The sequence below is a fragment of the Marmota flaviventris genome, chromosome 5 (assembly GCF_047511675.1).
Source record: "Marmota flaviventris isolate mMarFla1 chromosome 5, mMarFla1.hap1, whole genome shotgun sequence".
Taxonomy (NCBI): domain Eukaryota; kingdom Metazoa; phylum Chordata; class Mammalia; order Rodentia; family Sciuridae; genus Marmota; species Marmota flaviventris.
In genome coordinates, this window is record NC_092502.1 from 42,954,286 (window position 1) to 42,970,827 (window position 16,542).

At 36.8% G+C, this 16,542-nt stretch overlaps 1 protein-coding gene across 1 annotated transcript; it reads left to right on the forward strand.

Moving 5' to 3' along the window:
* Positions 1–1,004: 1,004 nt before the first annotated feature.
* LOC114097170 (neuropeptide Y receptor type 6) lies at positions 1,005–2,120 on the forward strand. The gene has a single exon (XM_027941005.2). It carries the CDS (start codon positions 1,005–1,007, stop codon positions 2,118–2,120), a length of 1,116 nt encoding a protein of 371 aa, XP_027796806.2.
* The last annotated feature ends 14,422 nt before the right edge of the window (positions 2,121–16,542 follow it).

Below are 16,542 nucleotides of genomic sequence, written 5' to 3' on the forward strand. Positions count from 1 at the left end.
AAAACAACTCAGATTTTTTTTTTTACAGATAGAAAATTGAAGAGGAAAGGTAATTGATTTATGCCAAAGCCATACAGATACCACAGAGCAATGCCCTAATTTGAACACATCTTAGTGCCTTTGTGCTACAGATGCCACATACTGCAGAATTTATAAACTTTGGAAATTTATTTCTCACAGTTGTAGGGGTCTGGGAAGTTCAAGATCAAGGTGCTACCAGGTATGGGATCTGGCAAGGGCTGCTCTCTGCTTCCAGAATGGTCGTTGCTACGTTCTCTGATGGGGAAGAATTGTGTGTCCTCACATGACAGAAGGGGCAAATTTACTCCTTCAATTCCTTTTTATAAGGCACTAATCCATCATGAGGGTAAAACCCATATAGACTAATCAACTCTTAAAAGATCCACTTCTTAATAGTGTTGTACTGGGACATGAATTTTGGAGGGAATGCAAACATTTAAACCATACTAGATCCCAACTCCAAAAACAGTACTTTGACTTCCATAGCATAATTCCTTTCCTTATGATTTTAAAGTCTGTGGGCTCAAGTGGCTATATACTTGTATGACCCTGAAAAAGAAACAGATGTTAATGGGATGCAAATGTGTATTTGAGATGTCTTACCCAGTTAATGGGGTGCCATCACATATCCTGCCTCACCATCTCTAAAGACTATGCTGATGGACCCTGAGATGAGATAAGAAGAGGTAAAAATACAAGAGACCCACTGGATATTTGTCTATGTCCTCAAGGGTCATTGTTTCACCTACAGAATTATCCATATGGTTAAGAATTTGCATTAATATTCTGGCTTGTTTTTAATTTTTAGGGTCTCAAGATCAGGCTCAAGTCTTTCATGTTTTCATCAAACACGGACAGAGATCAGGGAAGATTAAACTACTAATTACTCATTGGAAGCCTCAGAACAAGGTACCTCCAAGAACTGATTGTCAAAATCCTATCCAAGCACATTTAGAAAACCTCTTCTTACCCATCCTGACATAATGGAAGCTTCCCTCAACCAGCCAGCATCTAATAAAACCAGTGCAAAGAGCAATAACTCTGCATTTTTCTACTTTGAGTCCTGTCAACCCCCTTATCTTGCCTTACTATTGTTACTCATAGTCTATACTGTGGTCTTAATTGTGGGCCTCTTTGGAAACCTCTCTCTTATCATCATCATTTTTAAGAAGCAGAGAGAAGCTCAGAACGTCACTAACATACTGATTGCCAATCTTTCCCTCTCTGACATCTTGGTGTGTATCATGTGCATCCCTTTCACAGTCGTCTACACTCTGATGGACCACTGGATATTTGGAAACACCATGTGCAAACTCACTTCCTATGTGCAGAGTGTCTCAATCTCTGTGTCCATATTCTCACTTGTATTAATTGCTATCGAAAGATACCAGCTTATTGTCAACCCCCGTGGCTGGAAGCCCAGCATCTCTCATGCCTACTGGGGCATCACCTTTATTTGGCTCATTTCCCTTCTGTTATCTATTCCCTTGTTCCTGTCCTACCACCTCACTGATGAACCCTTTCGCAACCTCTCTCTCCCCACGGACATCTACACCCACAGGGTGGCCTGTATAGAGAAGTGGCCCTCCAAAATGAACCAGCTCCTCTTTTCCACTTCCTTGTTTATGCTCCAGTATTTTGTTCCTCTGGGTTTCATCCTCATCTGCTACCTGAAGATTGTTATCTGCCTCTGCAAGAGAAACAGGAAGGTAGACTGGAAGAGGGAAAATGAGAGCCGGCTTAGTGAGTACAAGAGGATCAACACAATGCTGATCTCCATCGTGGTGACGTTTGGAGCCTGCTGGCTGCCCTTGAACATCTTCAATGTAATCTTTGACTGGTATCACGAAGTGCTCATGAGCTGCCAACATAACCTGGTATTTGTAGTTTGCCACTTGGTTGCTATGGTTTCTACATGCATAAACCCTCTCTTTTATGGCTTTCTCAACAAAAATTTCCAGAAAGACCTGGTGGTGTTAATTCACCAATGTTGGTGCTTTGCACCTCGGGAAAGATATGAAAATATTGCCATCTCCGCTATGCACACAGATGAATCCAAGGGATCTTTAAAACTGGCTCATCTACCAACAGGTATATAAAAATTGATGATATTTTATACCAAAGCTCTTCTTCGATGAAAGATGGGGAGGTTGTGGTGAGGAATATGGCAGAGTGCAGAAAGAAACCAAAACCAAAAAATATAGCAACTTTATACTCAGTCTTGCTCCAGATTAGCCTGTCTGTCTCATATGCCCCAATATACACTCTAACACACAGAGGCACAGATCAACCCTTTTGCCTTTTCTTAAAAGAATAATTCTAGTAATTCAACCCAGCCACCAGCATTTTTGGTGGAGAATAAAATGAGAAAGCAGACAGAAAGGCAAGCAGTGGAGATGGCTGGGAACAACACTCCCAGAGTCTGTTGTTCAGTGGATTATCCACGGAAATTATTACTAAGGATATGCCTAGTGAAAGCAATGTCATACCTCCTTAGTAGTGAGTCACTTCTACTTTCCGGTGGAAACTGTAACTTTCACTCAAGTAACTTCAATTTAATTAGACAAGTCATAATTTATTAATCAGGTAACTAATTAAGTTTACATTAAAGCTGAAGGGATTTTTTAAATTTCAAAATATTTATAGAAAAACAATTTACCACAACATTCCTATACCACAAATATACCATAGGATTCTAATAACCAATAAAAATATACAAAGCCTATCCTGAAAATATAATTGGAAGTATTTAATATATAGGCCCATGAGGATAGAGCTGAGTAATTTAAAATGTTAGTCCTTGGTAACACAGACTATTTGGTAATTAACAAAGGGTGACTCTTGGAGTCAGACTGCAATTAACTGGGAGGGGGGACCAGCTTTATAAACTGCAGGCATGCCAATTTATTCTTTCCAGAATTTAAAAAGAGGGGGAAAAATTCAGGTTTCTAAATTACAAAGTTATCATCTTAGGGATCTGGGCTTGCTTCATCTCTTCAGGTATATCTCCCAATAAATTCCCTCCTGAGAATTTAGATGCATTGGCTCATCCCTAACAAAACTGCAAATAGCAGTTTCAAACAAGGTTAAAGTTGGGAAGTTTTTTAAAAAAGTATTTAAAATGAAATAACCAATTAGTTTTCTGTACTTTATGTGAATTTAGGTTTATTTCCCCTCTCACCCAACATGCATGTTAAAAGAAAACCAAAATTCAACACACATTCACTCACCCACAGATTACTCCAAGCTAATGCTAATGCTTGGAGTAACATCTCTAATGGCCAGGTCATGAACCCCTGAAAATAGGCGGGGGGACCCAGATTGAAGGGATGGTTTTAACATAACATTTGAACCATGTATTGTAATTGCAATTCATTCCCATGCCTGAATCAGACTCTCTAGTTTACGGCAACAGTACATTTTCTTTACTACAATGCCATACATGTTATCAGAACTGACCACAAATTCTTTAGCACTCCAATTATGCTAGAAATCACTTTAACTAACCTCTAATGGCCAATAGAGATAGAGCTTCCAATACAAAATGGCTTTATATCCTGAATTGGTTATGTATCCTAAATAAGGGTCATTATGACTCTTTTATTAGGTCTAAGGGACTTAATCAGTAGCAACTTTATAATTATCCCCATTTTTTAAAAATCTCGCATATTTCTTATCACTTAAACATTTTTAAAAGATCCCTCATCCCAACAGAGTCACTTATACACGGGAATCAGATTGTTTTCAAAAAGGTTACTAAACTACTGTTTAAATAGCCATTTGCTCAGAGACTTTCATTAAATTTTCATGAGCTTTATCACTTCTTTGGGTGAATCTCCCTTATACTTATAAAATTTGAAATGCAGCTTATTTATGTAAAAATGTGACTGTATTTTCTTTTGAATTCAATATTCTCTGAATACCTGTAATTTATTTTTTCTTCTGGTGAAAATTTTTTCTCCTATTCTGTCTTCCTTTCTCCCTTTCTTCTGCTCTCCTTCTTTTGTCTTCCCCTCCATTCTTTCCCTCCCTCCCTCTTTCTTTTTCCCTCTAATTCTCTTCAGCTTTTAAATTTTCTTTCATTTTGGAATAAATGAACAACAAAAGCATTTCAATGAACTAAAACATAATAGTCTTACAGTACTGGTTGCAAATATTCTTAGCTAAATACCAAGTCCAAATGGTGTCCGCTTAGAATCCTAAAGTTCAGGACTGTTACCCCTAGCCCAGGAAGCAGTCAGTCTCCCTGGATACCCTTTCCATGTCTTGTGATGGTGGTTAGTCCTATAACTAAGATCCAATGTGACATTTGATTTACTTGATAAAGAAATACTGATTCTGGTTTCCTTATCAAACCACTAAACGCAGGAAAGAGCATTAGACCCTACCACTACTCCCTCCTGGCACCCACACTCAGACTCCTCTCACACTGACTCCACCTGCAGCACTCACAAGAAATCCCTGTATATGGTTAAATATGAATTCTGTCTGGCTCCATGACAAGAGCAATTTTCCTCTGTAAAGCTCTTTTGTTTTTCCTTTTAAACTTTGCTTGAGTTCCTGTGAAATGAGTCACTAGTGGTATAACTATCAATAATAGTCTTTTCTGTGTTTATTTATCTCAAAAAAAAGTAGTGAAGAAAATGGACTTTTAAAATGGTTATCCAAGTATGGCAACATGTAAATCAATGGATGTGTAACTGATATGATTCTGCAATCTGTATACGGGGTAAAAATGGAAGTTCATAACCCACTTGAATCAAAGTGTGAAATATGATATGTCAAGAACTATGTAATGTTTTGAACAACCAACAATAAAAAATTAAAAATAAATAAATAAATAAAATGGTTGACCATACCCTCAAAGGGACTTCTTATGATAAGCAGGAGAACACAGGTATGTAAGTAGCTGGTAAAGAAGGTATCATGGAAATATAAACCAAGAGGCCCCACAGAGATGAAACTCATATGAGAGTTCCAGGGAAATCAGCCTTGTTTCCTCTGTTTTTACAGTATTTGTGGATGGTTCACATCAGCTTGGTGTACCACTGAGCCACCTTATAAATGACATAAGACTTCCTCTTCTCAGTTGCTTCACTGCAGAGCCAGATGGCCTGTATTCCCCTTTTTAGGAATCTGGATGAATTTGTCATGTTGTCCTAGAAACAGACTTCTCTAGCTAGTACTCCAAAAATCTTCTATCATCTGATCTCTAATCATTTTAAGTTGGAGTGATTTCTCATATCTTTGGAAGTTTCTAGTGGGGAGGGAGCGAGAAGATTATTACTAGGATCAAAAAAAAAAAAAAAAGATCCATGTAAAACACTCAAAGAATCAGTAAACTAACTAGTCTGCATGTTCCTATCCAGGGAACCAGAGATGAATGAGAAAATGCTAAAACATTCTTGCAGTAAGTACCCTCAGTTTTCTTTCTGCCTGCCCCTAAAAGATCCCCAGCAGAATTACCCAATTTCCAAGATGGATAATCAACAATAAAAGTTATTTAAAATATATATTATCTAAATGTGGTTTAAATGTGTTCAGTATATGGGATATGTATATTCTGAAACAGGTGGAAATAACTTGATGAATCAACCTGCAGAAGGATTCAGCAGTAAGAAGTTGCTAAGGTTCAACAGCATAGTTCAATAGCCTAAGGAAAAGGCTTGTCTCTCTTCCTGCAAGCTTTGGTTTTTACAGAATAATAATAAATCAAGAAAAACATATTAAGCCTTCATAATGTACTTGGCACTGTGTGAGGTAAAGAAAAATTGTAAGGCGCAGCTTTAAAGAATTTTCATTCTCACTGAAGCTTTTGCCAGAGGGGTAATTCAATGTCTCAGTTTCGAAAGCTTTAATTTTTTTTTAATTTACTTTTTCATATACAATCTACTTGACAAATAAAAGTTATATACATATACAGTGTACAATATGCTTTGATAGGTCTATACATTGAAATTGGTAAATCTAGCTAATTCACATATCCATCATCTCACATACTTTTCATTTTTGTTATGAGAACCTTTAAGATGTAGTCAGCAATTTTCAAGGATAATATGTTGTTATTAAACTACAGTCACTATGATGCACAGCAATCTCCTGAATTTATTCCTCCTATCTAACTGAAATTTTGTATCCTTTTTTGGACATTTTCCCAATCCTACCCCCTCCCAGCTCCTAGTAACTACCATTTTACCCTCTGATTTTATGAGTTTAACTTTTTTAGATTTCCTATGTAAGTGAGATCATACAATATTTGTTTTTCTGGGCCTGGTTTATTTCACTTAGCATAACATTGTCCTGGTGCATCCATGTTGTCACAACTAACTTATTTTCTTTTTTTTTTAAAGACACAATAGTTTGCCTGTGTGTATGTGTGTGTGTGTGTGTGTGTGTGTGTGTGTGTGTGTTTTCTTTAACCATTCAACCATCAGTTACCACTTAGGTTGATTCTCTATCTTGGCTACTATGGATAGTGCTCCAATGAGCGCAGGAGTACAGACAACTCTCTGACATACTGATTTCAATTCCTTCACATATGTACTCAAAGTGGGATTGCTGGATCATACGGTAGTTCTATTTTTAAGTTTTTGAGGACCCTCTACACTGCTTTCCATAATGGATGTACTAATTTAATTCCTGCCAACAATGCACAAGTGTTCTGAAGCTTTTTAATGTTTTTTTTAAGTTAGGTTGAAAGCTGCCTGAAAAAAGTTCAGAGTGACTAGAATAGTTCATATCAAAGAAAGTCTCAAGCCAGGTGTGGTGGTACACACTTGTAATCCCAACAGCTCAGTAGGCTGAGACAGGAGGATCACAAGTTCAAAGCCGCAGCAAAAGTGAGGTGCTAAGCAACTCAGTGAGACCCTGTCTCCAAATAAAATACAAAATAAGGCTGAGGGTGTGGCTCAGTGGCCGAGTGCCCCTAAGTTCAATCCCTGGTATGCACCCCCCTCTGCCAAAAAAAATGACTCAGTTTACTTTCTTTCATACTCATAAGTGAGAATAAACTAAGGAAAGAAGTGGAGATACACTAAATGAGAAAGAAAAAGAAAAAGTGTTTCAAGATTGATATGAAGGGGCTGGGGTTGTGGCTCAGTGGCAGAGTGCTTGCCTAGCATGTGTGAGGCACCGGGTTCGATTCTCAGCACCACATAAAAATAAATAAATAAATAAAATAAAGGTCCATCAACATCTAAAACATTTTTTAAAAAAGATTGATATGAAGAATTCATTAAATCCTTCCTGGAATCACCCATACAATAAACTGGAGAAAGAAGAGTATTTCCAAGGGGGTAAGGAGGGTCTCTTTTCCCTCTTCCTATACCCAAATCAACTTCCTTGAAGCTGGGGTAGTGTTTCCCCTGAGGGAGAAGGAAAAGACGCCTGGTACTGGTGAGAGGAAGCCATCCATCTTCCATCTGTCTGTTGATTATTTCCTGATGTCCTCTGTTAGGCAGATAAATCTGTTCTTCTCAGCTGGATGGTGAACTTTCGAAGACTTTCTCTTACATCTTTTAATCATTCTATACCAGACTCCTCACTGCTTCCAGAGTGCATAAGGTAGGAACAGGCAAGGAAAGAGCATTCGATACAAATAGATTTTTTAAAATTATTTCTTTTAAAAAAGTTGGGCAGTACTTACATGTTGGATGCCTGAATGTTTTCAAATCTGTGTTTCATTAAGTATCTAATGAGAGCATAAAGGCATACTCTTAATTACACAGAGATATAATCTTTGTGTCAACAAGCATCAAAATATTTGCTAAATGTTTCTCAACAACCTCCTCTACTTCCTCAGGGCTATTAGGATGCCCTCCACCACTGCTCCCTGAGTACCCTGGGTAGACTGCTGTTGCAGGGGACAGGCAAGACACCAAGTAGGAACAGGAAACAGATTTTTATTGCCTATAGCCAGGTTCAGAGGGCAAAGCTTTCGCTGTAATCAATCAATCCTCCTGAACCCCATATTCAGGCAGTTTCAGAACTTTATACACAGCATGTAAGGGGGCGGGGCTCAGAAGTTCAGTCTGCAGAAGTTCACATAAAACCAGCTTTTCCTTTCACTTTTTTGGGCAAGTTAACCCTTCAAGGACTGCACCTGAGAAGGGGAGAGTTCCTTCTCCCCTTTTTCTCCTCCCCTTGCCAGCTGTTTCCATGGAGCCCAATTTGTAACTTCTTTTATCTTAGAAATGTAGACATCTCTGTGAAGCTCCAGCTCAAGACTAGAAGCCTTGTTAAAGGATCTGTCTTTTTTTTATCACACTTTGCATTTATAAACACATTTCTACAACTACTGACATGTTTGTAAAAAAAAGTAGTAAGGGGATTGACTTATTTTGCTTAGCATGATATTCTCCAACTCCAACCATTTACCAATATGTGGATGCTAATTACAAAAAGGCACGGGGTGAGGGGGGCACTAGGAAAGAATAGCGTTACCTTAGATTAGGTAGAGGGAAGCGATGGGAGGAGAGAGGGGATGTTGGGATGGAAAAGATAGTAGATGAAATAGACGTTATTACTGTGTTATTACTGTGTTATATGTGACTACATGACCAATATGATTCTGCAACATGTACACTCAGAAAAATGAGAAATTATATCCCTTCTATGTATGATATATCAAAGTGCATAAATGCATTCTACTGTCATGTATAACTAATTAATACAAATAATTATAATAATAAACTAGTAGGGAGCACTGATCTCTTCCTGGCCAGGACCAAGTAAAATAGAGCAAAAGGAAAATAGGAGCTACACTGGACTCTTTTGTAGAGATTCTATTGCTAATAGTCCTAAAATCAATTATGGTGAAGATTTCTGGAGAAGCTTAGTTAAGATTTTCTGTGGAGAAGGGGATGCCACTACACTACCACATGCACAGTTCCATGAAGACCAGTTCACATGTGTGCCTCCCCACAAAACATTTGAATTCCCTGAAGGAAAGGACTTGTATCTTATTTGCTTTAGTAGTTCCAGGGCCAAGTTCAGCATCTGGCACAAAGTCATGGCAGAGTAAATACCTGTAACCAGTAGATGAAGAATAACATCTGGGGACAACAGATCTTTGCTTATCTTTTTTGAAGTAAGGATTCACATAGTGAGTGAGGCTTACCCTCCCTAGACTCAGTATCTGAAGAAGAAGATGCCAAGCATCCATGTGAAATATAAGAGGTTGAGAAATATGCACAAGCCCAAGAACAAACAAAAACATACTTTCGTCATAGGAAGGTTTAAGGGCAAAGTGGACTTCTATGGCTCAAATGTCATTTGCCGGTAAGAGTTGTGCCTTAACCGAGCAGCTAATTGGGAAGATCCTAGAACTAGAAGAAAATGCTCTATTAATTTCTAATTAGCTGCATTGGTAGGTTCTTGAAATGGCTAGCTTTTAGAAAGGAAAGGCCATCCAGGGCAACCAGCATCCAGGAGAGTGACACCATTAATAATTCTATTAGAGAAGCCAGACTTTCTCTAAAGGGCCAATGCAGGGCACAACTTAAATCATTTCCAGTAAGCCAATTCTTCTTCCCTAGTGAGAAATAAAAGAAAAAGACTAAAAGCAAAAATTATTGAATTACTGATTAGGAAGCCATTTTGGCATCCTGAGGTCCCAGAAAATGCTATCTGTTTTCCTACAGCAGCGGTGTCCCTGACTCCTAGACTGTCCTCAGTCCTTTCTCTTGATGAGTCAAGTTATGCACTTTTTATATATTGTATGAAGTTTCTCAACTTAAAAATAAAGACTAATATTTGAACATATGTTTGCTCATGAACATGTACAGAGCACCCAGGAAAATATCTGAAAGGAAACATTCCAGAGCACTGGCTGTGTTTATCCCCAGATGATAAGACTTTTAGGCAAAATATCTTTCTTTCCTTTTGTTTCATTTGCCTTCTTTTTTTAAAGGTTAAAAACCCCACAAATATCATTTATTTATTTACTATTTTTGATACTGGGGATCGAACTCAAAGCCTTGCACATGCTGAGCATACCTTCTACTACTGAGCTGCACACCCAGCCCTCTGATAAATTATTCATTGTTAGTATGTAAAAATACCAGTAATTTTTATGTTGACCTTATATTCTGTGTTCTTACAAGTTCACTTACTTAGTAAATTCTAATGGTTTACTTGTAGCTTATTTCTAATTTTCTGTGAATATGATCGTGTCATTTGATAATAATGGCTGTTTTATATTCTGTTCTTATTCTTGCGTTTTTAATTTATTAAAGTTAAATATTTGTGTCTTACTGTCCAGCAGGGGCCAACAAACAACTTCTTTGTTCAAAAATGAGTATATGCATTTATTTTAACTTTTACTTTTGAAGAATATTTTAATGGGATCTAGAATTATAAATTGGTAACCATTTATTATTTTAAAGTTATTCTTCCCTAAATTCAGTTGGGAAAATCAACTGTCTTATATTTACTCTTTTTGAGATAATGTATCTTTTATTCACTGGCTTTAAGATGTTCTTATTGTCTTTACATCTAGCCTTCTAAATTCTACCTCCCCCTTGTTTTTAATCCTTTTGCTCATTTTTATCTTCTAAATATTCTATTAGGAACATGTGTTATTTGTATAAAGTTTTTTAATGGAAGAGAGAAAAACAAAAACTTACAGGAAAAACAACTTTAGAATTCAAACTGCCTGTCCATGAGGCAACTGTGGTACAAGAATTCAAGAGATATAAAGTTTAGCTTAGACTTTGGGCCAATTGCTTCAGTTTCCTCATCTATAAAGTTAATCCATCTATTCATTCAACAAATAAATATTTAATAAGTATCTACTACGTGTTTTAATAGAATAGTGTGCAGGAATGATACAATCCCTGCCCTTAAGCAGTTTACAATGTATCAGAGATTATATTTTTTAGAAAATAAATTGAGGACTGGGGTTGTGGCTCAGTGGTAGAGTGCTTGCCTATATGAAGCACTGGGTTTGAACTTCAGCACCATATAAAAATAAATAAATAAAATAAAGGTATTGGGTCCATCTACAACTTAAAAATATATTTAAAAACAAAGTAAATTGAGATGGTAGAGGATGTAGCTCAGTGGTAGAGCACTGGCCTAGAATATGTGCAAAAAAAGAAAAAGAAAGTGAATTTTAGCAAGAGTATAAAGGCCATAAATAAGAAAATATAATATTATAAAGGAACTTAGCAAGAAAAATTAACCTAGTCTGAGGGAAATGGGGAAAAGAAGTAGACAGGGAAACTATCTAGAAGAAATGATTTTTAAACTGAGATCAAAAGAATGATTAGGCCTTTGCCAGACAGAAGTGGGGCTAATTGTTCTCCTAGTTCTTTGTGATTTTGTGATTCTGTGTTCCATGCTGCCAAGTCCAAACAATATCATGCATCTTGTATGCCCATTCATTAACTCACTTAATCCTAAAGTACTTTTGTGGATAGGTAATGTTCTTCTAGTTTACAAATAAGGAAACTGTTAGTAAGTAAATTGCCTAAAGTTGCATAGTGGTAAATCTTCAAATCCACCCTCTTATTGATCATTTAGGTATAATTTACTAAGTACCTGCAAATTCTCTGCTACACATTGAAGATAAAGAGACCAGTAAAATTAGATTCCTGCCTTTGAAGAATGCACTGTTTAAGGCAGGATATTGAAATTGTCAGTAATCCAGACAATTACAACATAAGTATTTAGGAAAGATAAACAGAGTGGGAATACATATATTCACTAGAATCTAATTCTCTATCTTCTGAAGAAAATCTGGGAGGTACATCATCACTCAGATTATATGAACTGGTAAATTTGCAAAGCAGGAACTGAAGCCCAGTATTCCTGACTGGTCTTGACCAATATCTCTGCTCTCTGCTATAACATTAGGTAGATCAAAACGTGCAGTCTGTTCAAATAAAAATCTTCCAGGGAAGTGGATGTCCAGATGGTAAGAATTCCTCTTACTATGCAGAATAAGCATGTTTTTTCACAAAGTGATGAATTTTTTTGAAAAAAGAAATATGTCCTCTGACTCAGATTTCAGGAAAATGAGAAAAGTATGAAACCAAGATTTCAGAATTGGTCCTGGAAGATATTCAGCCAAAATCTTTCAGCAAATGTTAGACCTGATTTTAGAGCCTAATGAACTGCTGAGCCTCTAGCTTGGTGGCCTGAATCTGGGATATGACTTAGGAGTTAATGATTCAGTAGAACCTAGACCTACAGTTGAGGAACCTCAATTCCTCTACAGAACAAGTAATAAGAAACAGTCATAGATCTCATTTTTTTTTTCATCCTCCTGAGAGGTCACAGGGGGCTACATGCTCATACAATAAAATCGTCTTTGTGTTAATGCAATAGGAACTATCAACATTCCTTTAAAACCAGGAGTTGAGACTCTCATCCCAAGTCTTCCACAAACTTATTTTGCAGCCCTATGCATATCACTTAATTGTCAGTTCAGCCATCTATGAAAGGGGATTCCCGGATGCTCAGAAGTTCATTAGGCTCTAAAAAGACATGTGGGTGAGAAGAGGCTTTGTCAAAGAATGACCATGAAGTGCTCCGGGGTTCTGGTGGCCAAGATTTAGCTTATATGTGTCTGAGTCCAAGCTGCTAATGCTGAGATTTTTTCATCACTCTGAGAAGAAACAAAGAGCAAACATTTTAATTTTTCTAAAATTTTTTGTGGTGCCAGGGATTGAACCAAGGGCTTTGTATATGTGAGGCAAACACTCTACCAACTGATCTATATCCCCAGCCCTTGAACTAACCAATCTTGAAACAAGAGTTCACATTGTCTATTGTCATTTCCTTTGTCATTCTGAGGATTATCTGTGAATTCCCAGCACCACAAAAAAAAAAAAGGTTAGTTCAAGGACTAGAGTGTAACAATGACTGCATTTAAATTTGCATAAGTAATTAAAAAGCATGGTCTTTCAAAGAACAAATTGATATGTGGACTTCATCAAAATTTAAAATGTTTGCTCTTGAAAAATACTGTTAAGAGAACAAAAGAACAGAGGACTGCCCTGCTGAACTGCAGACCCATGCTGGAGCCCAGGCCTAGGATGGCCCTTGCCTACCCAGGTGGGAGCCCAGGCCCAGGTTAGGCCCAGGACTGCACCTGCCCCAACCGACCTGCCGACCCACCCGGGAGCCCAGGCCTAGCCCACCTCCATCTTGGTATACTGCAGCCATTGCCATAGCTCTTACCACATAGTAGCTTCCACCTTGGGCCAATAGATAGGGCCTGGAGGCAGTTGCATCTCCAATCAGGCATCTCAAAGCTGTTGTAAGGCCCACCCTTTCAGCCCCATCTCTGAAAGTGGTTGCATCCATCTTGGAACACCTCCACTGTTATCTTGAGTCACCTCCCCTATTGCTGCCACCACCTTTAGTTGCAGTGGCATCCATCATGGGACACTGGCCAGGAACAGGAAGCCCAACACCAAAGTGAGGTACAGGTAATCTATAAGGACACTACAAAATTATAGAGTAGAAACTAATACCACAGATCCACACTGCAAGAAACAAAGACACATAGACAACATGAAAAAACAAGGGAAGAAAGTGCCCCAAACAAACCAGGATACTACAATAACAGAATCCATGGACAGCACAGTTGATGAAATGTCAGAGAAGGAGTTCAGAATATACATAATTAAAATAATCTGCAGATTAAAGAACAACATAAGTGACCAAATACAGGCAAAAATTGATCACTCCAACAAAGAGATAAGAGAGCAAGTACAGTAGCAAAAGAGTACTTCAAGAAAGAAATAGAGATTCTGAAAAAAAAAATCAGAGATCCTTGAAATAAAGGAAACAAACAAACAAAGAAATAAAAAACTCAATGGAAAGTATCACCAACAGACTAGATTGCTTGGAAGACAGAACATCAGATAATGAAGACAAAATATACAATCTTGAAAATAAAGTTGACCACACAACGAAGATGGTAAGAAATCATGAACAGAACATCCAAGAATTATGGGATAATATCAAAAAAACCCAATCTAAGATTTTTTAGAATAGAAGAAGGCAGAGATTCATACCAAAGGAATGTACAATCTCCTCAATGAAATAATATCAGAAAATTTCCCAAACATAAAGAATGAATTGGGGCATAAAGGACACCAGATGTACAAAATTACAACAGATCTACACCAAGGCACATTATAATGAAAATGCTTAGCATACAGAATAAAGATAGAACCTTAAAGACTGCAGGAGAGAAATCAGATCACATATAGGAGGAGACCAATTAGTATCTCAACAGATTTCTTAACCCAGATCCTCAAAACCAGGAGATCCTGGGACAACATATACCAAGCTCTGAAAGAAAATGGATGCCAACCAAGAATCTTATATCCAGCAAAATGAAGCTTCATATTTGATTGCTAAATAAAAACCTTTAGGGATAAACAAAAGTTAAAAGAATTTACAGTGAAAAACCTGCACTACAGAGCATTCTCAGCAAAACATTCTGCAAGGAGGAAATGAAAAACAATAATGAAAATCATCAAAGGGAGGAACTACACTAAAAGAAAGGCCAATCAAAAGAGAAACCAAGTCAAGCTTAAAACCAAAAATAAACCAAAATATCTGGGAATACAAATCATATTTCAATAATAACTCTAAATATGAATGGCCTAAATTCATCAATTAAAAGTCATAGATTGACACATTGGATTTAAAAAAGGACCCAACAATGTGCTGCCTTCAAAAGACTCATCTCACAGGAAAAGATATCCACAGACTGAAGGTGAAATGGTGGGAAAAAACATACCACTCACATGGACCACGTAAACAAGCCATCCTAATATCAGATAAAGTAGACTTCAAACCAAATCTAGTGAAAAGAGATAAAGAAGGACATTTCATACTGCTTAAGGGTTTTATATATCAACATGACATAACAATCATAAGTATCTATGCCCCAAACAATGGGGCATCTATGTATATCAAACAAACACTTCTCAACTACAAGAACCAAATAGACCACAACACAATACTGGGCAACTTTAATATACCTCTCTCACATTGGATAGATCTTCCAAACAAAAACTAAGCAAAGAAACTATAGAACTCAATAATACAATCAATAATTTAGACTTAACAGACATCCATCAATGAGCGAATATACTTTCTTCTCAGGAGCACGTGGATCCTTCTCCAAAATAGACCATATGTTATGCCACAAAGCAAATCTTAGCAAAGACAAAAAAATAGACTTACTCTCCTGCATTCTATCTGACCATATTTGGAATGAAATTAGAAGTCAATGATAAAATAAAAAATAGAAGCTACTCTAACATCTGGAGATTAAACAATAAACTATTGAATGACACATAGATAACAGAAGACATCAGGGAGGAGATAAAAATAATTCTTAGAGGTAAAGGAGAACTCTGATACAACTTGTCAAAATCTATGGGACACTATGAAGGCAGTGCTAAGAGGAAAGTTCCTTGCATTAAGCTCATTCATTTAAAGAAGAAAAAGTCAATAAATAAATGAACTGACATTATATCTCAAAGCCCTAGAAAAAGAAGAACAAACCAACACCAAAAGTAGAATACAGGAAATAATTAAAATAAGGGCAGAAATCAATGAAATTGAAACAAAAGATTCAATTCAAAAAATTGACAAAATAAAAAGTTGGTTCTTTGAAAAAATAAATAAAATTGACAAACCCTTAGCCACCCTAACAAAAAGAAGAAAAAGGAAACTCAAATTACTAAAATTTGCAATGAAAAGGAACTATCAGAACAGGAACTATTGAAATACAGAAGACAATTAGAAACTATTTTGAAAATTTATACTCCAGTAAAACAGAAAACCTCGAAGACATAAACAAATTTCTAGAAGCATATGATCTACCCAAACTGAGTCAAGGGGCACAATTTAAACAGATCAATTTCAAGCAAGGTAATAGAAGATGCCATCAAAAGCCTACCAACCAAGAAAAGCCCAGGACCAGACAGATTCTCAGCTGAGTTCTACAAGACATACAAAGAAGAATTAATACCAATACTCCTCAAATTATTACATGAAACAGAAAAGGAGGGAATCCTTCTAACCTCATTCTATGAAGCTAATATCATCCTAATGCCAAAACCAAACAGAGATACATCAAGAAAATAAAATTTCAGACCAATATCCCTGATGAACAATGATGCAAAAATTCTCAATAAATTTCTGGCAAATCACATACAAAAACATATTTAAAAAATAGTGCATCATGATCAAGTGGAGTTCATCCCAGGGATGCAAGGTTGGTTCAACATATGGAAATCAATGAATGTAATTCATCACATCAATAGACTTAATGACAAGAATCATATGATTATATCAATTGATGCAGAGAAAGCATTTGACCAAATACAGCACCCTTTCATGTTCAAAACACTAGAAAAACTAGGGATAGTAGTAACATACTCAACATTGTAAAAGGTATCTATGCCAAACCCAAGGCCAACATCATTCTAAATGCAGAAAAATTAGAAGCATTCCCTTCATAAAATGGAACAAGACAGAGATGCCCTC